Source organism: Neofelis nebulosa, chromosome 1 (assembly GCF_028018385.1).
Source record: "Neofelis nebulosa isolate mNeoNeb1 chromosome 1, mNeoNeb1.pri, whole genome shotgun sequence".
In the NCBI taxonomy this organism is placed as follows: Eukaryota; Metazoa; Chordata; class Mammalia; order Carnivora; family Felidae; genus Neofelis; species Neofelis nebulosa.
In genome coordinates this window covers 122496658-122513807 of record NC_080782.1, presented here as the reverse complement: position 1 = coordinate 122513807, position 17150 = coordinate 122496658, and the positions used below count along the sequence as shown (strand labels likewise).

At 49.0% G+C, this 17150-nt stretch overlaps 1 protein-coding gene across 3 annotated transcripts; it reads left to right on the top strand.

Annotated features, from left to right (window-relative positions):
* Positions 1–617: 617 nt before the first annotated feature.
* On the top strand, positions 618–16302 carry DELE1 (DAP3 binding cell death enhancer 1). 3 transcript variants are annotated; one of them, XM_058733363.1, is made up of 13 exons: positions 618–869; positions 1524–1638; positions 1735–1858; positions 3822–3969; positions 4909–5070; positions 5326–5414; positions 5516–5612; positions 8301–8443; positions 9494–9652; positions 9754–9846; positions 12342–12507; positions 13041–13271; positions 15346–16302. In XM_058733363.1, the coding sequence occupies exons 1-12, from the start codon at positions 839–841 to the stop codon at positions 13268–13270; spliced, it is 1557 nt and encodes a 518-aa protein (XP_058589346.1). In that variant the 5' UTR covers positions 618–838; the 3' UTR covers position 13271; positions 15346–16302. The 3 variants fall into 3 exon arrangements, with proteins under 3 accessions (XP_058589346.1, XP_058589356.1, XP_058589338.1); XM_058733355.1 differs by lacking the exon at positions 15346–16302 and adding an exon at positions 14010–14587 and having other exon boundaries at positions 621–869; XM_058733373.1 differs by lacking the exons at positions 9754–9846; positions 15346–16302 and adding an exon at positions 14010–14587.
* The last annotated feature ends 848 nt before the right edge of the window (positions 16303–17150 follow it).

Here is a 17150-nt window from a genome sequence, read left to right as displayed (position 1 = left end):
TGGGTCTGAGTATGAGGGCTCTGATTAACAGGTGTTGGGGGGTGGGTGGGGGGTCGGTCTCCTCTTAGGTATTTCGAAAGCAACTCAAGTTGTTCCCGTAGAGCCAGGAAGGACTACTCGAGATCCCTCCATCTATCTGATCCTATCATGGCGCAAGCTGAGGCCCAGACAGGGGAAAAGGTCGTCCGGTGGCTGCACGGTACACACAAGATGAGCCAGAGCTAGAACCCCGGAATCACAACGCTGCCTGCACAGTTTTTTAACGTCTACCCCGTCGGTCCCAGCCCGAATCTCCTAGTCGAGGGCCTTGGACTGGAAAAGCGCGGACTACGGGCCTCTCTCGTTAGACCCTAGCGTTCCTCTCCGCCCACTGGCCCTGCTTACTACCGCCTCGTCCAGGCGCGGGGCTGGGGTACACTATTCCCCTTTTCGCGTCTCCACGGTGTCTGCAAGGTCGTCCCGCGCTACCGAGGCCGCCCTTAGCCCCGCCTCTCCACAGTCCAGTTTCCGACTCGGTTCAGCTTCGCCACCTGCGACCCCACCCCCACCCCTCCCCACCGCTGAGCGTTCTCCCCACTCCCTTGCGGGCGGCAAGCGACGCCTCTTCCAGGGTAGGCCGGGCCCACGTCCATGCCCTTGCCGCAGTTCACCTCCCCGCCAGCCCCCACTTCCTTTCGCGCAGCGCCGGTCTTCCGGCTAGGCTCCTTTCTAATTGGCTGGCTGGAAGCTTCCTCGGGACTCGGCCGTCCGGAGGGCGCGACAGCGGCCTCTCTAGCCGCCGCCCGTAGGTCTGGCCTCGCTCTTTGGACTGCGAGCTCTCTATGCTGTTGGCGACGACATGTGGCGCCTCCCGGGACTCCTGGGCAGAGGTAGGGGGCGTCGGAGCCGCGTGTCGAGAAGCAGCTGAAACTCCGAGCTGGAGAAGGGCGGGCCGGAGGACTGAGCCGAAGCCCGAGCGGGCCGGGTTAAAGCTGAGGAAAGGCGGGGCCCACAGGGGCGGGGCTACGCCCGCTGGTCAGGGGCTGCTAGAATTTGAGGTGTGAGTGGGGCTCGTGGGGAAGAGGGTGGAGCTTAGGGCCACGGAGATGGGTGGGGCTATCTAAAGGGGGAGGGGTCAAGTGGCTGGAGTTCCGAATTCGTGAAAGGTGGGTAGTGGCCAATGGAGTGCGGAACCAATGAAAAGGGGCAGGATTTAGAGTCAGGGCGCTCCAAACATTGAGCGAGAGTTTGCGTAGGAATGTCTGGTAATTTCATAATGGTGGTTGTCAGCCCTGGGAGGACATCAGAGTCACCCGGGGAGCATTTTCAGAATATGCCCTGGATGATCCTGGTTTATTGGCCTGGGTGGCACCTCAGAAACTGTACTAGGCAAAAGATTCCCACTTATGTCCTTGTTTAAGAACTGACACAGTGGCAGATGCCAGTGATTCCTGGGTTCCAGGAGTGGGGCTCTGTCAAGGAACAGAGGGAAGATTGGTGGGGCCGTTCATGTTGAGATGGTTGATCTTTGTTATTATACATAGCTCTTCCCCGTCTGCTGGGACCCGGCTTCCGGGGGCTGACTCCAAAGTCTACCAACCCAAATGAGCCTCAGGCTGCCTCCTCCACTCTGCTGGTCCCTGTCCCCAGCTTTGACAGGTGAGATATTACCATTCCGTCACCCATCCCTTCCCCTTACCCCCCACTCCTTCCACTTGGGATATATAACTTGATAGCTTTTCTTGTCTCATCTAGGTCAGGCCCCCATGGCCCAGGCCCAGGCACGAACAGGGGCCCAAGGTCTCATGGATGGAAGGATGCCTTCCAGTGGATGTCTGCCCGTGTCTCCCCAAACACCTTGTGGGATGCCATATCATGGGTAAGGCTTCCCAGCTCTGTCCTTGACCTTCTGTGTGGATGAGAATGATCCTGCATGGTAATAAAGCCTAGAAACAAGAGCTAGGGCATCATTGTCCCCACACTCAAAATGTGAGTAACCCATGTCATTGGGGCATATTTGGGGGAGATATTGCGGCTCCTCTTCCCCTCAGTCCTATTTCTCCTTTCATTCAGTAAACATTTATTTAACACCTTCGCTGAGCCAGGCATTTTTGTTAGGCACTTGTGACACAGCTGAGAACAAGGGTAGATGTTATCAATGAATAATACTAAATAGCTAACATGTTATATATTAATGTAGAATATTATGTATGCGTTATCTTGTTTAATCCTTGTAAAAATCTTGCGAGGGAAATATAATCTCTGTTTTATAGATAAGGGAACTCAGGCTCTGGACCTTTAGGTAACATGCTTAAGGCCATACAGCTCTTAAGTAGAGAAACCAGGTTTTATTCTGGAGCTCATGCTCTTAGCTACCATGCTCTACAGCTTGGTTGCTATACTTAGTGTGGCTTTGTAAAAGCACCTACTACAGATCCCAGTACAGAACAATAAATATTTGTTGACTCTGATGTATAAAGTTAGGTGCTCAGTAGTGAACATTAGGTCCAAGAAGGCAGAATCTTTGTCATCCAGGTTCTGCACACATCACTCTCATTTCTGTCACATCTCCTCCCTGTCACTTTCATGCTGTGTGCTTTAGGCAAGACTTGACTTCCCCGAGCATCAGTTGTCTTATCTGTAAATTGGTGTCATCAGCGGAATGGAGCCTGGGATGTCTCCATGGTAGGGCCACTTCTCTCTGGTGCTGTGGACTAGGGGTATAACATACTTTGGAGAAGGGAGCATTTTCTCATTTTGTCAAAGATCTGAGCCCTAGAGCTATTCTACAGTGAGTCCTTCTAGAATCTGGGCTTGGATTCTGGGGGTCCTGATGCTGTCCCTCAGCTGTGTCACTGTTGCCCTTGTGAAAGGGTACGAGCTGTCCCAGTATTCTGGATACACGTCTCTGTTATTTACATGCTGGCACCTTCTCTTCCTTCCGGCCTCAGCTCACACATCACGCCTACAGAGAGGCTATCCTTAATGCCCTATTTTGTCAGACCTCCCTCTTATGCTCTGTGTAAACTCCTCTGATTTCTTTCTTTTTTTTTTTTTTTACATTTAGCATAATTTGTTGTTATTATATTTATTTCTCTGTGTACGTGAATTTTGTCTTTCTCCCTCAGTGAAGATATAAAGTCCATAAGGACAGAGACGTGACTATCATCTTTCCCAGTGTACCCAGCGCCTGTTGTAATAAACAGGTATTTGGGTGTGGACAGGAAGGGGCAGGGAAAACCAAGCAGTCTCTGAGCTAGGAGCTAGCTTAGGTTTTCCACACACCTGTCAGAGAAGAGATACCTTCAACAAGCCTGTATGTGTGAATGTGTCTGTGGTGGGGTGGCTTGGTCAGAGAGAAAGGAAGAGTTGTGCCTCAGGCCAGAGAAAGAGAATGAACTTGATGGTGAGCCCTGACCTGTCACTGCATTTGTGGCCAAGCCCCAGCTTACCACATTATCTTTTTGCCTGCTTAAACTTTATTTATTCATTCACTCCTTATGCATGTAATAAATACATGTGATTATTTATTAGTGCTACATCTTAGTGTTCTCCTAGGCTCCAGGGATACGTGGGTGAACAAAACAGACATGATTCCTGTCCTCATGGTGCTTAGAGACTAACAGGAGAGACAGACCTTAGCCAAATAATTGTCGAGGTGATTACTTAAGTACCAGTGTGATCAGGGCTCTACCAGGCAAGTTTGGGCACCAGGAGGGTATTAGTTGGCCTCAGCCAGGAGTCAGGAAAGGCTTCCCAAGGAAGTGGCGTTTGAGCTGAAGGGTGAGACTGAAGGAGGTAACTGGTGCAAAGCTGGGTCCCCAGTGTGCTGTCTTTCTCAGGGCACTCTGGCCGTGCTGGCCCTGCAACTGGCAAGGCAGATCCACTTCCAGTCGTCCCTGCCAGCAGGACCTCGACAAGCAGAGCACTGCTCTTGGCGCAGACCCCTGGACTGTTTCCTCTCATCTCCCTTGTGGCATCCGCGCTCCTGTGAGTTTTCAGTCCCAGGGAGAGGAGGGCTAGGCTGGGAGTTTTTCTAGGCCAGGAAGCATCTCTGGACACACCTCAGGAAAAGAGCCATCAGCAGCTCCTTGCCTTTCCTATCTGAAGTCAGAGGAAGGGGAATGTGAGGAAGTTCTACCCACCCAGGGTGTGGACCACCCCTGCCCCTCAGTGTCCTCCCATGTCCTCCCCTCCCCTTCCATGAAGGGAGCCCCACAGGGATCGAGGCTGCTTTAGATCTTGGGTGTGGCTTCCTGCTTACCCTTCACCCATGACCCTTCAGGTCATTCTCTGGTCAGTCATTCATTACTAAGTGAATCTTCATTGAATAACTACTATGTACCATGGTACACAGGCGATACAGCCCAGGGGTTAAGGCCCTGGAGTTAGTGTCAGGGTTCAGGCCCCATAGCTGGTGCATACTAGTCTTGTGTCCCTGAACAAGTCACTTTTAACTCCCCCGTGCCTCAATCTTTTCATCCATAAGATGGGATAATAATAAAACCCACTTCATAGGTCTCTTGGGAGGATTAAATGAGTTAATACCTGTCAACGAGTTAGAACAGTGCCTGGCACACAGTAAGTACCCAGTAAGTATTAGTTTAAGGTCTTGTTCTTATGCTTATAATCATTATCAATATTACTATCAAATAGAGTGCCAGGTGTCGGGGCTACAACTGTGAGTGAGGTAGATGCCTCCCTGCCACTGGAAGAATTCAGGCAAATGAAGCATTTATACCTAGGGCAGGAGATCAGCATAAATGTAGGCCCCTCTTGACCCCAGCAAAGGAAGTGGAGGAGGAGGTAGAGGTATGTGAAGGAGGAAATTCCACATTCTTCCCCCAAACCTCAGGGAACACTCAGTCGAGCCTGAGCAGACTGAGCTGATCCCCTTCTGATGTGACTACTCTTACTGGGTCTTTCCAGCACTCCGGAGGCACATTCTCCCCAGCCCTGATGGCCCAGCTCCCAGGCACACTGGCCTTAGTGTACCCAGGCTGGGCCAGGAAGAACCCTCCACTCGGCCTGAGAACCTCTCTTCGTACAGCTCCTTGAGGGCATCTGGTCTTCAGGGTCTCTCTGAAGAAGGTATGTTTTCACCACCTAGAGTCAGCCAGAGGTAGAGGGGGTGGGGACTGGGCAGATGGACATTTGTTGCTGCTTATGCCAGATGAGGAAATTGTCATTCCTGTGAGGGCCCGTGCTTTCTGGGGCCCTTTGAATGATTTTGATTCCTGGTGGTGGTGCTGGCCAGAGGGGCCGGGGAGACTGGGGCAGTGGGAGAAAAGGAGAAACCACACTTTCTCCTTTACCCTGGCTGGGTGTCACCCATTTCCCTTGCAGACCCTAGTGATCTCGGCTTCCTGCATGCCAGCAGTAGCTTCAGATCCGGGGCAAAGCCAGCCCAGCCTGTGCCCACCGGACAAAAGCAGGTATGGTTCAGATGTGGCCTCCAGACCCTCATCACATTCCCCTGGGCAGGTTGCAGTTTGAGTGAACCCTCCCATGATGAGTCTTTATATTTCTTCCCCAGGAACAAGATAAATCAAAAACTCTTTCCCTCGAGGAGGCTGTGACTTCCATTCAGCAGCTCTTCCAGCTCAGTGTTTCCATTGCTTTCAACTTCCTGGGTAACTGGGTGGACCTTGCATCAAGGCAGGCGGATGGGAGAACGGAAAGCGTATGGGGTTGGTCAAACAGAGTTAGGGCAGGGAGTGGTTTAAATTGAGAGAATTTATCTTCTCCCGGGTAGGTAGACTAGACCTGGCATGGTGGCACAGTGGTGTCAGGGACCCATCCTCATGATTCTGCCATTCTTAAAACTGACTTCCGTCTCAAGGTCCTGTTTGGCTATTGCAGCTTTCTTTCTGGAAGGGGATAGGTGGGAAAGCTAAAGGACTACTCCTTCCCCACCTAGAAAGTTGCACAAATCAATGTCCAGGATGTAGGCCTCTGACCACACCTGGTCACAGAGGAGCCTGGGAAATGTAGTCTCTAGCTGAATGTCCATGTGCTTACCTGAACATTCTGTTACTATGTAAGAAGCAGAAGATAAATCTGGGAGGATACCTTACGTTTTCTGACACGTTTAGGTGAGAAGAGACTCCTAAGGTCTGGAGCAGGCTCTCAAATGCACAGACAGGAACTCTTACCACATCTGGAGACTCTAGATGCCCCTCCACCATTTGTTCTGTTCTCTGCAGTGACTTGGCTTAAGTTTCAGGCCTTTTAATGCAGCGACCCAGACTGCCAACAGCATCTGTTGGAGTGTAATGGGCAGATGCATGAGAAGGTGGGATTCTTTCAGCACAAAGCTGTTAAGCATTCACCTTTTCTAGGCCCTATTTTAGGTGTCAGGGATACAGTGATTCATGAGACAGAGTTCTTACTGTCATGCAGCTGATGTGTGAATTGAGGGGGAGAAGAATAAAACATTGCCAAATAAATAAAAAAGAATTTCAGATGATGGTAAATGTTAGAATTGTAAACAGGGGAATGTGTCAGTGACTCGGGGAAGGAGCAGCTTTTGATTTGGAAGTCCTCACTGATGGGAAGAACTCTGTGCCAAGATCTGACTGACAAAAACAAGCCAGTCTTGTTTCTGTATAGAGAAATAGCTTTCCAAACAGGGGGAACAGCTAGTACAAAGGTCCTGAGGCAGTATTGAGTTTTGCTTGTGAAAGGAATAAAAGAAAGGTGAGTGTGGCTGCAACTTAGAAATCACCAGGAGAGTAGAAACAGATGAAGTGAGAGAAGGAGGAAGGGGCTAGGTCAGGCAACGCCTTCTGAGCCACTGTGGAGTGTGGATTTCCTAAGGGAGATCAGAAGCCATTGGAGGGTTTTACAGTGGAAGAGGAGGAGGGCAGTCACATGATCTAATGTACTTTTTCAGATTTCTCTGGCTGTTGTGTGGACAAATGTGGAGTGCAGGCATGCCAGAGGAAACAGGAGACTGGGTTGGAGCTGTTACTGATGGCATAGCAAAGCGTCATGGTGGCTTGGTCTAGGTTAGAGGCAGAGGGGACAGAGAAGAGAGATGGATCGAGGAGCCAGTGTGGACAGTGGGGACAGGGGTGGGATCCTTTGCCCTCTTGAGTCTTCTCAAGGACAGACGGCTCTGTGCATCCTGGACAGCAAATTTTCAGGCAGCAGGGAGGTAACTTTAATTCACTGCTGGCTGAATGGAACCTGGCTTCTACCTCATTAGCTTTTTGTGATTTTGATGGGCCGACAGTCTCTTCTGAGGATTTTCTTGCCCATTCCTTCATTCATATATTCATTTATTCAGCAATGCTAAGCAGTGTGGCAGAACACAAAGGGAGCACAAGCCATCATCATATTTTGCATTTGTATAGAGCTTTCACCCTATGCGAAGTTATTTCTTCTACATTCTTTTTCTGCTTCTGCCTCCAGGATTTTGCAGTCTAATTGAGGAGACAGGGCTTGTACTCTGGAAACAGTTTAGTTCATGGAAAAAGGCTTGTATCCTGAGTAAAAACCAAAAGAGTGTTTGAAGCCTGAGTGTGGTCTGAAGCTTCCAGAGCAGAGGCAGAATGAGAAAGTCTGATGGTGGAGGCAGAAAGATAGCCCAGGGAGGAGAGACAACTTGAGCAAAGGTTTGAGTTGGGACTTGGCTGTGCCCAGCCCCGTCTGTGTTTTCTGTTTGCTCATTTGTTTGGATGATAAAACGGAACGTGGGTTTTGCTGTTGGACACACCTGAGTTCAGGTCACAGCTGTCTTACTTTCTCTCTCACGGTTTCCTCCTAAAGCAGGATTAACAGTATCAGCTGTTATCAATTCGATCTAGTTCATCACAAGCAGCCTAAGCCCACTCTGGCTAACTTAAGCACAAAAGGAATCTACTGGGATCTGTTGATCTGCCAAATCTCAGGACAGGAATAGAGAAGGTCCGGGGATCCAGGGGGCAGTAACTGAGGGACAGTGTCTTCAGAGTTTTGCTGTCAGAATAAACCTGCAAAAGCTATTTTCTCTCCTGCCTCAACCAGATCAGGATTCAGATTCCTGAGTGAGGGACCTACTGGTTGGGAAGAGCATAGCACAATGACTGATAGCACTGGGCAGCGGGGAGGAGGGCTGCTCTCCAAGGAAAACTGGGGTGCTGGTACCAAGAGGAGGATGTTGTATAGGAGGGCAGAACCCACTGATGTCTCTGGCAAACCAGTGAAATATTCGGAGGCTGGAAACATATGCTGAGTGTCTAGCACAAAAAAGAAAGGAAGCAGCTTATGAGGATCTGGCCAAGGATGTGGGGAGGTTCACAGAGGAAGTTGTGTTTACACTCTGTGCTTTCTTACAGGGACAGAGAACATGAGGAATGGGGACTACACGGCAGCCTTTTCTTACTTCCAGAAAGCAGCAGACCGTGGCTACAGCAAAGCACAGTACAATGTGGGCTTGTGTCATGAGCATGGCAGAGGCACCCCCAGGGACCTTGGCAAGGTACTGCACCTCCTCTTTGTCCCCAGGCCTGTCTCCTGAGCTGCCCTGCCCAAAGTTGACCTCCAGAAATGAGCGGCAGGAGGGCTTGGGGAGAGTTCACCTTCTCTCTCCCAGCCATGAGGGAAAAAGAAGACAGAAGCTCCTAACTTGTAGGAATTTAGATTCAGAAGGAGGCCAGGGACCTTGTCTTTTTTCTTTGCAGCTGTATCCTCAGGACCTAGAACCTTACCTTGATGAATGGATTAATTCATTGTAAAAATGTAGGATAAGTACGCAAAGATGTTATATATATATAAGAATGTACTTTTCTTAGAATTGTATATGATGGCAAAAAAAAAAAGGGGAAAGCAACTTGAAAGTTATTCAATAGTAAGTTGGTTAATAATATCTATGTGGGCCTTAAAAAATGATGCACCAAGGGCAGCTGGGTGGCTCATTTGGTTGAACATATGACTCTTGATTTTGGCTCAGGTCATGATCTCATGGTTCCTGAGTTTGAGCTCCACACCAGGCTCTGTGCTGGGATTCTCTCTCTCCTTCTCTAGCTGCTCCTGCCCTAGTCTCTCAAAATAAGTAAATAAACATTTTTTAAAAATGATGCACTAGATCTATATTTACTGGCAGGGAAAGACATTCATGGTGTATTGTTAAGTGAAAAAACAGGTTACAAAAGTGTGAATGTTCTCTCTCTCTCACTATTTCTCCCTATACACACACACACACACACACACACACACATACACACATTTATGTGTGTATGTGTGTGTGCGTGTATATGTGTACATGTATAAATACACATATATGTGGGAAGAAATTTGCAAAGCTGTAAAGTAAAAGTGAACAGAGAATGATCTTTAGGAGGCAGGATTTGGGGGGGATTTTATGTTTCTATTTTTGGTTTATCTATTTTGAAATTTTGGCTTATCTATTTTCTGATGAATCTGTAATGATGATGTATTGTTTAATTAAAATAGTTTTTACAAATTCGCTCAAAGAGAAGGCTAGCTTGCAGAGGTATCAGTTGACTAGGTGTCTCTCCCTTTGTCCCAGGCAGTTCTTTTTTACCAGCTGGCTGCCAGCCAGGGTCACCGCCTGGCTCAGTACCGTTACGCCAGGTGCCTGTTGCAAGGCCCAGCCTCCACTTGGGATCCTGAGTGCCAGAGGGCAGTGTCCATGCTTAAGCAGGCTGCACACTCGGGCTTGAGAGAGGTGAGTGCCCAGGGTGGGTGTGGGGAGTCTCTCCTGGGCTCCTGGAGTATGCGGGGCCTGAAAGTGATGGAAATGCCTTTTTCCTTCCTCCTGAACCACAGGCTCAAGCTTTCCTCGGGGTGCTTTTCACCAAGGAGCCACACCTGGATGAGCAGAGAGCTGTGAAATACCTTTGGCTTGCGGCCAACAATGGGGTATGGGATTGCCAGTGTCCAGACATGTTGGGGATCGAGTCTGCTGAAAGAGGGAATCTTGGAACTGGTACCAGGCTCTGCTGCGCATAGGAGAGGGTTGACAGGAACGCTGGGCCAGCTTCAGGTCTTAACTGTTGCTGACTTACTGTGTGACCCTTGGGCAGGTCTAGTGGGGCCCTGGAGTTGGCTGACAGTAATCAGTGAGAGCTGTCGGTAGTTTAAAATCAGCTGTGGGTGGAGTATTTGCACCACAGAAATGACGGCATGCTCCAGAGCAGGGCCTGTTTCACTGCGGAGCCAGTTGCTACGCTTACCAGCATATTCCTGAGCCGGTCACTTCTTGTTCTCCTCATCTGGAAAACTGCGATGGAATGACTGCCTCACCTGTCGACTGCTTCACAGGGGTGTTGTGAGGATCAAAATCTAACTGAGGTAGCAGGTGTGTGAGTGCTTGGTCAGTTGAACACAGGGAAGGTGCACCCTCATGGACAGTGCAGTTTGGGGAAGTCAGAAGACACTGCACAGTTTCAGGGGTGGCAGGTGTCTGGGGGCCTTGGCATCCAGGCTGCAGGACCGTGAGTTTGTTCCCCAGAGTGTTAGTTTCATGGGGTGTTTATAATAGGAAGGAAAACATGGTCAGATGGGTTTGGGAAATGCTGCGCTAAACAGGTGTCTTCAGTGCAGGTGATCTCAAAGCTTCACCTCAGTGTGAATCACCAAAAAGGTGTCTGTGGTTTGCTGTATTCCTGAAATGTACTTGAGCAGGACTTTTTTGGGCGCTGCATGCTGAAAGATCAGGAGTAGTGGATTAAAGCAAGCCATGTGCATGTACTGGAATTTTCCTGCACTGGGGCTGCTGATTCTCGGTGTATTCTGGCCAACACAGTGGTACCTGATTGGACTCTTGGGCATCAGAATACTTTTTTGTTTTTACTCTGTTACCTGTAGTAGCTTTCAGAAGGAGACCAGTGTCACCAACTAGAACTGCCTCTGTGCCTGTCTTCCTTGATGGAGTCCCAGCTCTATCTTGGGCTGAGTGTGCTTCACCGTCTCATGTGCTAGACATGCCTGAGGGCACCTTGGTCCACTTCGGTCAGGACGCTGGGAGAAATGCACAGAGGGTGTTGGGCACAGTCCTGACACACACACCCACCCCCAGGGAGTAATTGTGTCTTTGTAGGTTTGTACTGAGCAGTGTTGCAGGGTGGCTGTTTTGGCCTTAGGAATGTGCAGCGCTGTGTTCTGAGCTGGTCTACGGTCATGAGTCCACCATATTTATTACATAGACTTTGCCCTGCAAGTTACAGAAACTCTCTCAAGAAATTGGACTCTGGAAATTAGAAGAGAAATGAGACCATGGTTGGGGATCAACAGAGTTTTTTGTTTGTTTGTTTGTTTTTAAGTTGGGCGCTTGAATATAATAATTTTCCAGTAAAGAGGGAGAGATTAAAATCTCTTTAGGGCGGGGTGCCTGGGTGGCTTGGTCGGTTAAGCGTCCGACTTCAGCTCAGGTCATGATCTCACAGTCCGTGAGTTCGAGCCCCGCGTCGGGCTCTGTGCTGACAGCTCAGAGCCTGGAGCCTGTTTCCGATTCTGTGTCTCCCTCTCTCTCTGCCCCTCCCCTGTTCATGCTCTGTCTCTCTCTGTCTCAAAAATAAATAAATGTTAAAAAATTTTTAAAAATAAAATAAAATAAAAAATAAAATCTCTTTAGGGCAACTAAAATAATAAGAAAATAATAATAACAGTAAGCACTTTAATGTATTAACACATATAATTTTCATAACAATTCAATCAGGTGGGTGTTATTATTATTTCCCACTTTATAGACGAGGACGCTGAGGCACAGGGGCATAGAATAATATGCCTGAGGTTACGTAGCTGGTAAGTGGTAGAGCCAAGATTGGAACCCAGACAGTCTGGCTATATAGGTTGTTCTCTTAAGCCCTACCTGCTAATGCCTCTCTAAGGATCATAGTTTTCAGTGAGAGGAGAGCGGATCCAGCATTTTGGGCAAAGGGATTATTAGACTTTTAACCTTTAAAAGGAGGGACACTCTCTGTAGTGTATGTTTTGCAGCCCCTGGGCAGAGATTCAGAAAGGCATTTGGGGCCTTTGAGAAGCCTAGCCTCTACCCTGGCTCCTGGCTCTTCTAGCCTAACTAGGAGCCTGACTCCCAGGTTCCCCACAGTTGGGTTGGTAGTTCCTGTGGCCGTCACTTCTGTCTGCCTTCAGCATCAGCCTCAGCGAGAGGCTGCCACACTGCCACTCGAATCTCCCTGGGCAGAGGGATCCCCCGCTCCTCTGTGTTGGGCACACTCTGGGCCTCTGGCTTTTCATACTTGAGATCCCTTGGTACAGGGGGGACTGGGACTGGACCTATATGGATGAAGCCCCAGCTTGCCCGACTACCCCACCTTCCTCTTGCCTTAGCATTTCAGTTCTTCTCTCCTGCATGTGTGCATATCTGTACAGCTGTCTATTTTCCCTTTTAGGACTCACAGAGCAGATACCACTTGGGAATTTGCTATGAGAAGGGCCTTGGTGTGCAGAGGAATCTGGGAGAGGCTATAAGATGTTACCAGCAGTCAGCGGCTCTGGGCAATGAACCTGCCCAGGAAAGGTTGCGGACCCTCTTTTCCATGGAAGCAGCGGTTAAAGGTGCATGTCAGAGCCAACAAGTTCCCTTCCCTGAGCTCAGTGCCCTGTGACAGAGAAGGGGGTGGCAGTAGTCCTTGGTCTCCTTGGCATTTCTTGCCCCAGTAATGGGTAAGAGCACAGCTTTTTGAGTCAGACACACCTGAGCTTTAACAACCCTGCTATGTCACTGAACTCGGACTCCATGTCTTTGAAAATGGCATGGTTCTTCACTTCTGAAAATGAGGGTACTACTCGTACCTTACTTGTTCGGTTGTAAGGATTAAATGAGATGGTTCTAGAGGGCTTGGCACAACCTGGCATACAGCAGGTGTTGAATAAATGGTAGCCTCCCTGAGGATTTTTCAGGAGAGACCGTATCCTGAGATTGCCTCAGTTCCCTGAATTACCCTTCGAGGGCTCTGAGTGCTCACTCCTGAGTCACTCGGGCTGGCCGGGGTTACCAACGCCAGGGGCAACCAAGCCCTTTAAGAAGTCCTTGCTCCAAAGTAAGAACCCACAGTATGAGTAAGAGTCGCTCTCACCTCTCCTCACAGCCCTGGGGCCCAGCGACTTGGCAGTTAAAGGATTGAAGTCCTTCTCCAGCCCCTCCCTCTGCAGCCTCAACACCCTGCTGGCGGGAGCCTCACGCCTCCCACATGCCTCGAGCACAGGGAACCTTGGCCTCCTCTGTAGAAGTGGGCGTCTCGGAGCCAGTCCCAGGGGAGCTCTTCCCCCACACAACTACCCTTTGGAAAGGAGTCTCGTCAGACTGGGTTTTGGCTAAGGTAAGATAAGACATAGTTACTGGTGCTGGGGTGGGGAGGGTGCACAGGTTGGATGGCAACAAAAATAGGTGTCAGTGTCCCTTTCTGAGGTGGACATTCTAGCGAGAGCTGAGGTTCTCAAGCAATTTCAAGTGCATGGCTAATAAATGACTTTGACCTTTCCTCCAGTTGGTAGCCTCACAGGTGGGCAGTGGAAACATTGATAGTTATTTCTGGTTCTGTGCACGAAAGGGATTCATTCAGTGACCTGTAAAAAACTCTCCTGAAGGTTCCAGAGTCTTACCATAGCCTGTGACTGAGTAAACCACTTACATATTCTTTCCCATGTCTCAGTTTCCTTAGGCTTAGACTGCATGACAGATGTTTGCCAACATCTGATGTATGTGCTTCTGGTGGTTCATAAGAGGATTTTAGGTACTCTAATATTTTCTATCTTAGTAGTTGTATATTTAATATATAATGTAAAAATGTGACTAGCACATTATAGTTTCACAGATATTAAAAACGATCCATTTAAAGAAAAACATTGTGAAATTGGATAAAAGGGAGCACAGGTCCCACCCATGGTGGTTCCATGAATGGCTAAAACTTGAGGAGCACTGAGTCAGGCCATTTCCAAGATGGGCTTCTGTATTCACTTTTGTTCATCCCCAGTGGAGTTAGGATCATCTTCATCACTGATTTGGGAGGAATGAGTTTCTTGCCTACATACCTAATATGTCTGCTTGACTTTTTCAGACCTTCTCACTTCAGCCCTAAAGATGGAGCCTGTGGCTTCTCTGTTACAACTTGAGTCCCAAAGCAGAGGCCAGATATCTACACAACTTCCCAAAGAAACTTAAGCATCTGCCCCAGCATAGTAAAGAAGAAGAAAGTGTGTAAAGACCCAGGTCCTGGCCATGTCACCTTGCCTGGCCGTGTCACCTTATGAAGTAGTGACCTGACCCACTACATTGTTTTCTCAGTTGTTGACCGAAGGCATTGGTGTATGTCCTTTGACCCTACAGAGCTCATGGGGGGCATTTCACTGCAGAAAGGCCCTTGGTGACCACTTAGGCCCAATGAGGCAGACTGTTGCCCATGGTTGTATGGCTTTATGAGTCACCAGGCCAAGAGAAGACCAGGCCCCCTGACTCCTGGCTCAGGGCTCTGTTTTGCCAGTTCACACTAGCTTTATGTGTTACTGTCACATCTCTCCAATGTGAGGGAGTAAGTGGAGGCTTGGAGCAGGAAAGTATAGATTTTGAGATCCTTGTTTGTGAAGGGTGTGCCAGAAATGGATGGGAGTTTAATAAAATAGATACTGGATTATCTCATCACTCTTGCCTTTGAGTATGTTGGGGAGAGCCGGGGGTGGGGCAGGGGGAGCTAAAAGCAGAGGCTCCAACCTCATCTCTAAACTCTCCATTAACCAATTTGAAGGGTCTTAAAAGCTTCTCCAAGGGAGAGACTTAGGAAAAAATGATTTCTGAGTCAACACTAATGACTCCAATTACTGAATCTGTGAATAGCTATTCCCTGGCTTCTGGATGTTAGCCCAAGTTCAATAGCATGGATGTGGTTGAGGGTAGGGAGTGGGAAGGACCAAACCCTCTAGTAACTGTTCAGATGTGAAAGATCACCCAGCTTGGCCAGTTCAACAGTGGAAGGAGTTGGGGGTGGAGGTTGTCTTCTCTGTTGCCCACCCCTCTTACCAACCTCCAGTGGCTCCTGCCACACTTTTCTAGCACTTTCCTCTTGTCATGGGGGCCCTAAGCTTCTTTCAACTTTAGTGTCTCCCCTGACTGCTACTCCCTTTCCAGAGCTGCCCTGCATGCTGGCCTTCCCACCCCCACACTGATCCCCTCATGCGGCTGCCTCCCACAGATGTCTCCTTGGGATCTGGGACCTTGTCTTTGTATTCTGGTATCCTCAGCACTTAGCACAAGGCCCACGCTAGTAGGAGCTCAATACACACATTGGTTAAAGGTTAGGTTTTTAAGCTGTACAATGCACTAATCTCTGCAAGAAAAAAAAAGTTTCTGTGGTCAAATAAGTTTGGGAAACGCTATACCAGACATCCCTTTTTTTATAGATTTACAGTGTACATCAGCATCTTTAAGGTTCCAAGAAGTCCTGCAGTAAAGAACTTGGTTAACCCCATGTTTGCCAGCCTGAGCCAAGCACAGAGCCCAGCCACACACAGATTGCCGATCAAACTTCCTGGGGCACCTTCTGTAAAATGTCATTTCCTGCCCTCCTGTGGGACCCTACTCTCCAGTCTCCTCCCCTCCTCTTGTCATTTTGGCTTACCGATTCCTTCTGGGGAAGGAGTGGCAGTTCAGACAGCCGTGGGACAGCGGGCGTCCCGTGTTGAGGGCCAGATGCAGCTCTCCTTCCCCCTCAGTAATTACAAGTTAAGTACTGATTCAATTTGGGGTGCTAAACGTGGAGGTAGGATATTTTTAAGCTCTCCTTGTGGAAAGGCAGGATGGAAGAGTCGTGAGAGCAATGTTGTCAAGGGACCAGAAATCCTTGGCTGTTCAGTCACTGCGGTCTCCGTCCATCCCCAAGGGGTGGGCCTTCATCCACAGACCCAGGCACTGCTGTGCTTTCGCCATTACAATTCCATTGTTAATGACTTGTCATCAGTGCCCTGAAAGGAAATATGAGGTGGGGAGGACAGGGGAGTGGCCCCTGCCTGGGTTAGGTACAGGGTGACCCAAGTTTTAGGACCTGGTGCCCTTCGGCAGTGAGACTTTTGTGCGAGGCTGTGCTGACTCAGTTCCCTTATCCAGAGATGTTGCTTTCAGGGATCCGTGACACAGTACAGACAAGGCTGTTCGATTCATTATATCTTCAGTGCTAATACAGTGCAGGGTGCTTAGTAAATGTTCAGTAAATATCTATTGAAGGAATGAGTGATTTTATGCATTGCCCCCTTTCCACCCAGTTCCTTGCACCAAGCCTACCTAGCACATAGTAAGTGCTTTAAATATTTGTTGAATCCATGATTCTGTATACTCCCCACTGGAAGAAGTAGCTTCCAGTGCTACTTCTGACACCTAGTAAGTGCTCAATAAATACAAAGTGTTTGTTGAATGAGTGTTTCTGATCATGCCTCCGTCCTCCCCTGCCCCATTACGTCAGACTCCATACTTAGTAGGAGCTGGAAAAGGCTGACCTATTTTCTTGGTGCATACTATGTGCCAGGCCGAGCCCGTGCTAAAACACCTCCCTCCCCCTCCTGTCTTCCTTTTGGGATATGGTTCTCTCCGGAGTCCCATGGGTATTGGTTGCCATCTCACTCTTGTTTTAGCCAGAGGAGAGGTAGGGTCAGTGAGCTGCCAAGCTGAAGTTGGGTGACAGACAAGGAGGCTGCCTGTCAATCTCTGAGCTGCCCCCAGGCTCCAAGTGAGCACTGCATCACACTCCTCGTGCTGGAGAACCGGCTGACTGTTGATTAAAAAAAAAAAAAAAAGTCCCTCTGCGCTTTCCAAATTGAGACGACATTTAACTGAGTGCTTGCTGGCTTGCCTGCTCCCTCGATATCCCAGGGGATTGAGCCCATCTTGGTGAAAACTGTTCTGAGCATGTCCGAAGTCTCAGCTTTGACATTTTGGCTGATGCGAAGAAGTTTCCGTAACCTTTTTGCTCAGCATGCTCAATTTTGTCACCATACACACTGTGTCACTCAGCCTGTTCATGGGAAAGTGCTGGGTGTTCCCATGCTAGGAGTTGGTTGCATGCTGCAGACGAGAGCAGCTACATACATCCCCACTCTGACCAGAGATCAGTTGCCTCAGAACAGAAACAGCTCTACCCATGAATTCCTTAGGGTCTGCGGAGAAGGCAGAGCCGAGGACCAACAGAGAGGATCACAGTGGTCCTTAATCTTAT

Bases quoted from the DNA above. Each gene is read 5' to 3' on its own strand.
- DELE1 (XM_058733363.1), top strand. From the start codon at position 839: ATGTGGCGCCTCCCGGGACTCCTGGGCAGAG. The intron at 870-1,523 runs GTAGGGGGCGTC...TATTATACATAG, and splicing joins CCCGGGACTCCTGGGCAGAG to CTCTTCCCCGTCTGCTGGGA. The intron at 5,613-8,300 runs GTAACTGGGTGG...GCTTTCTTACAG, and splicing joins CATTGCTTTCAACTTCCTGG to GGACAGAGAACATGAGGAAT.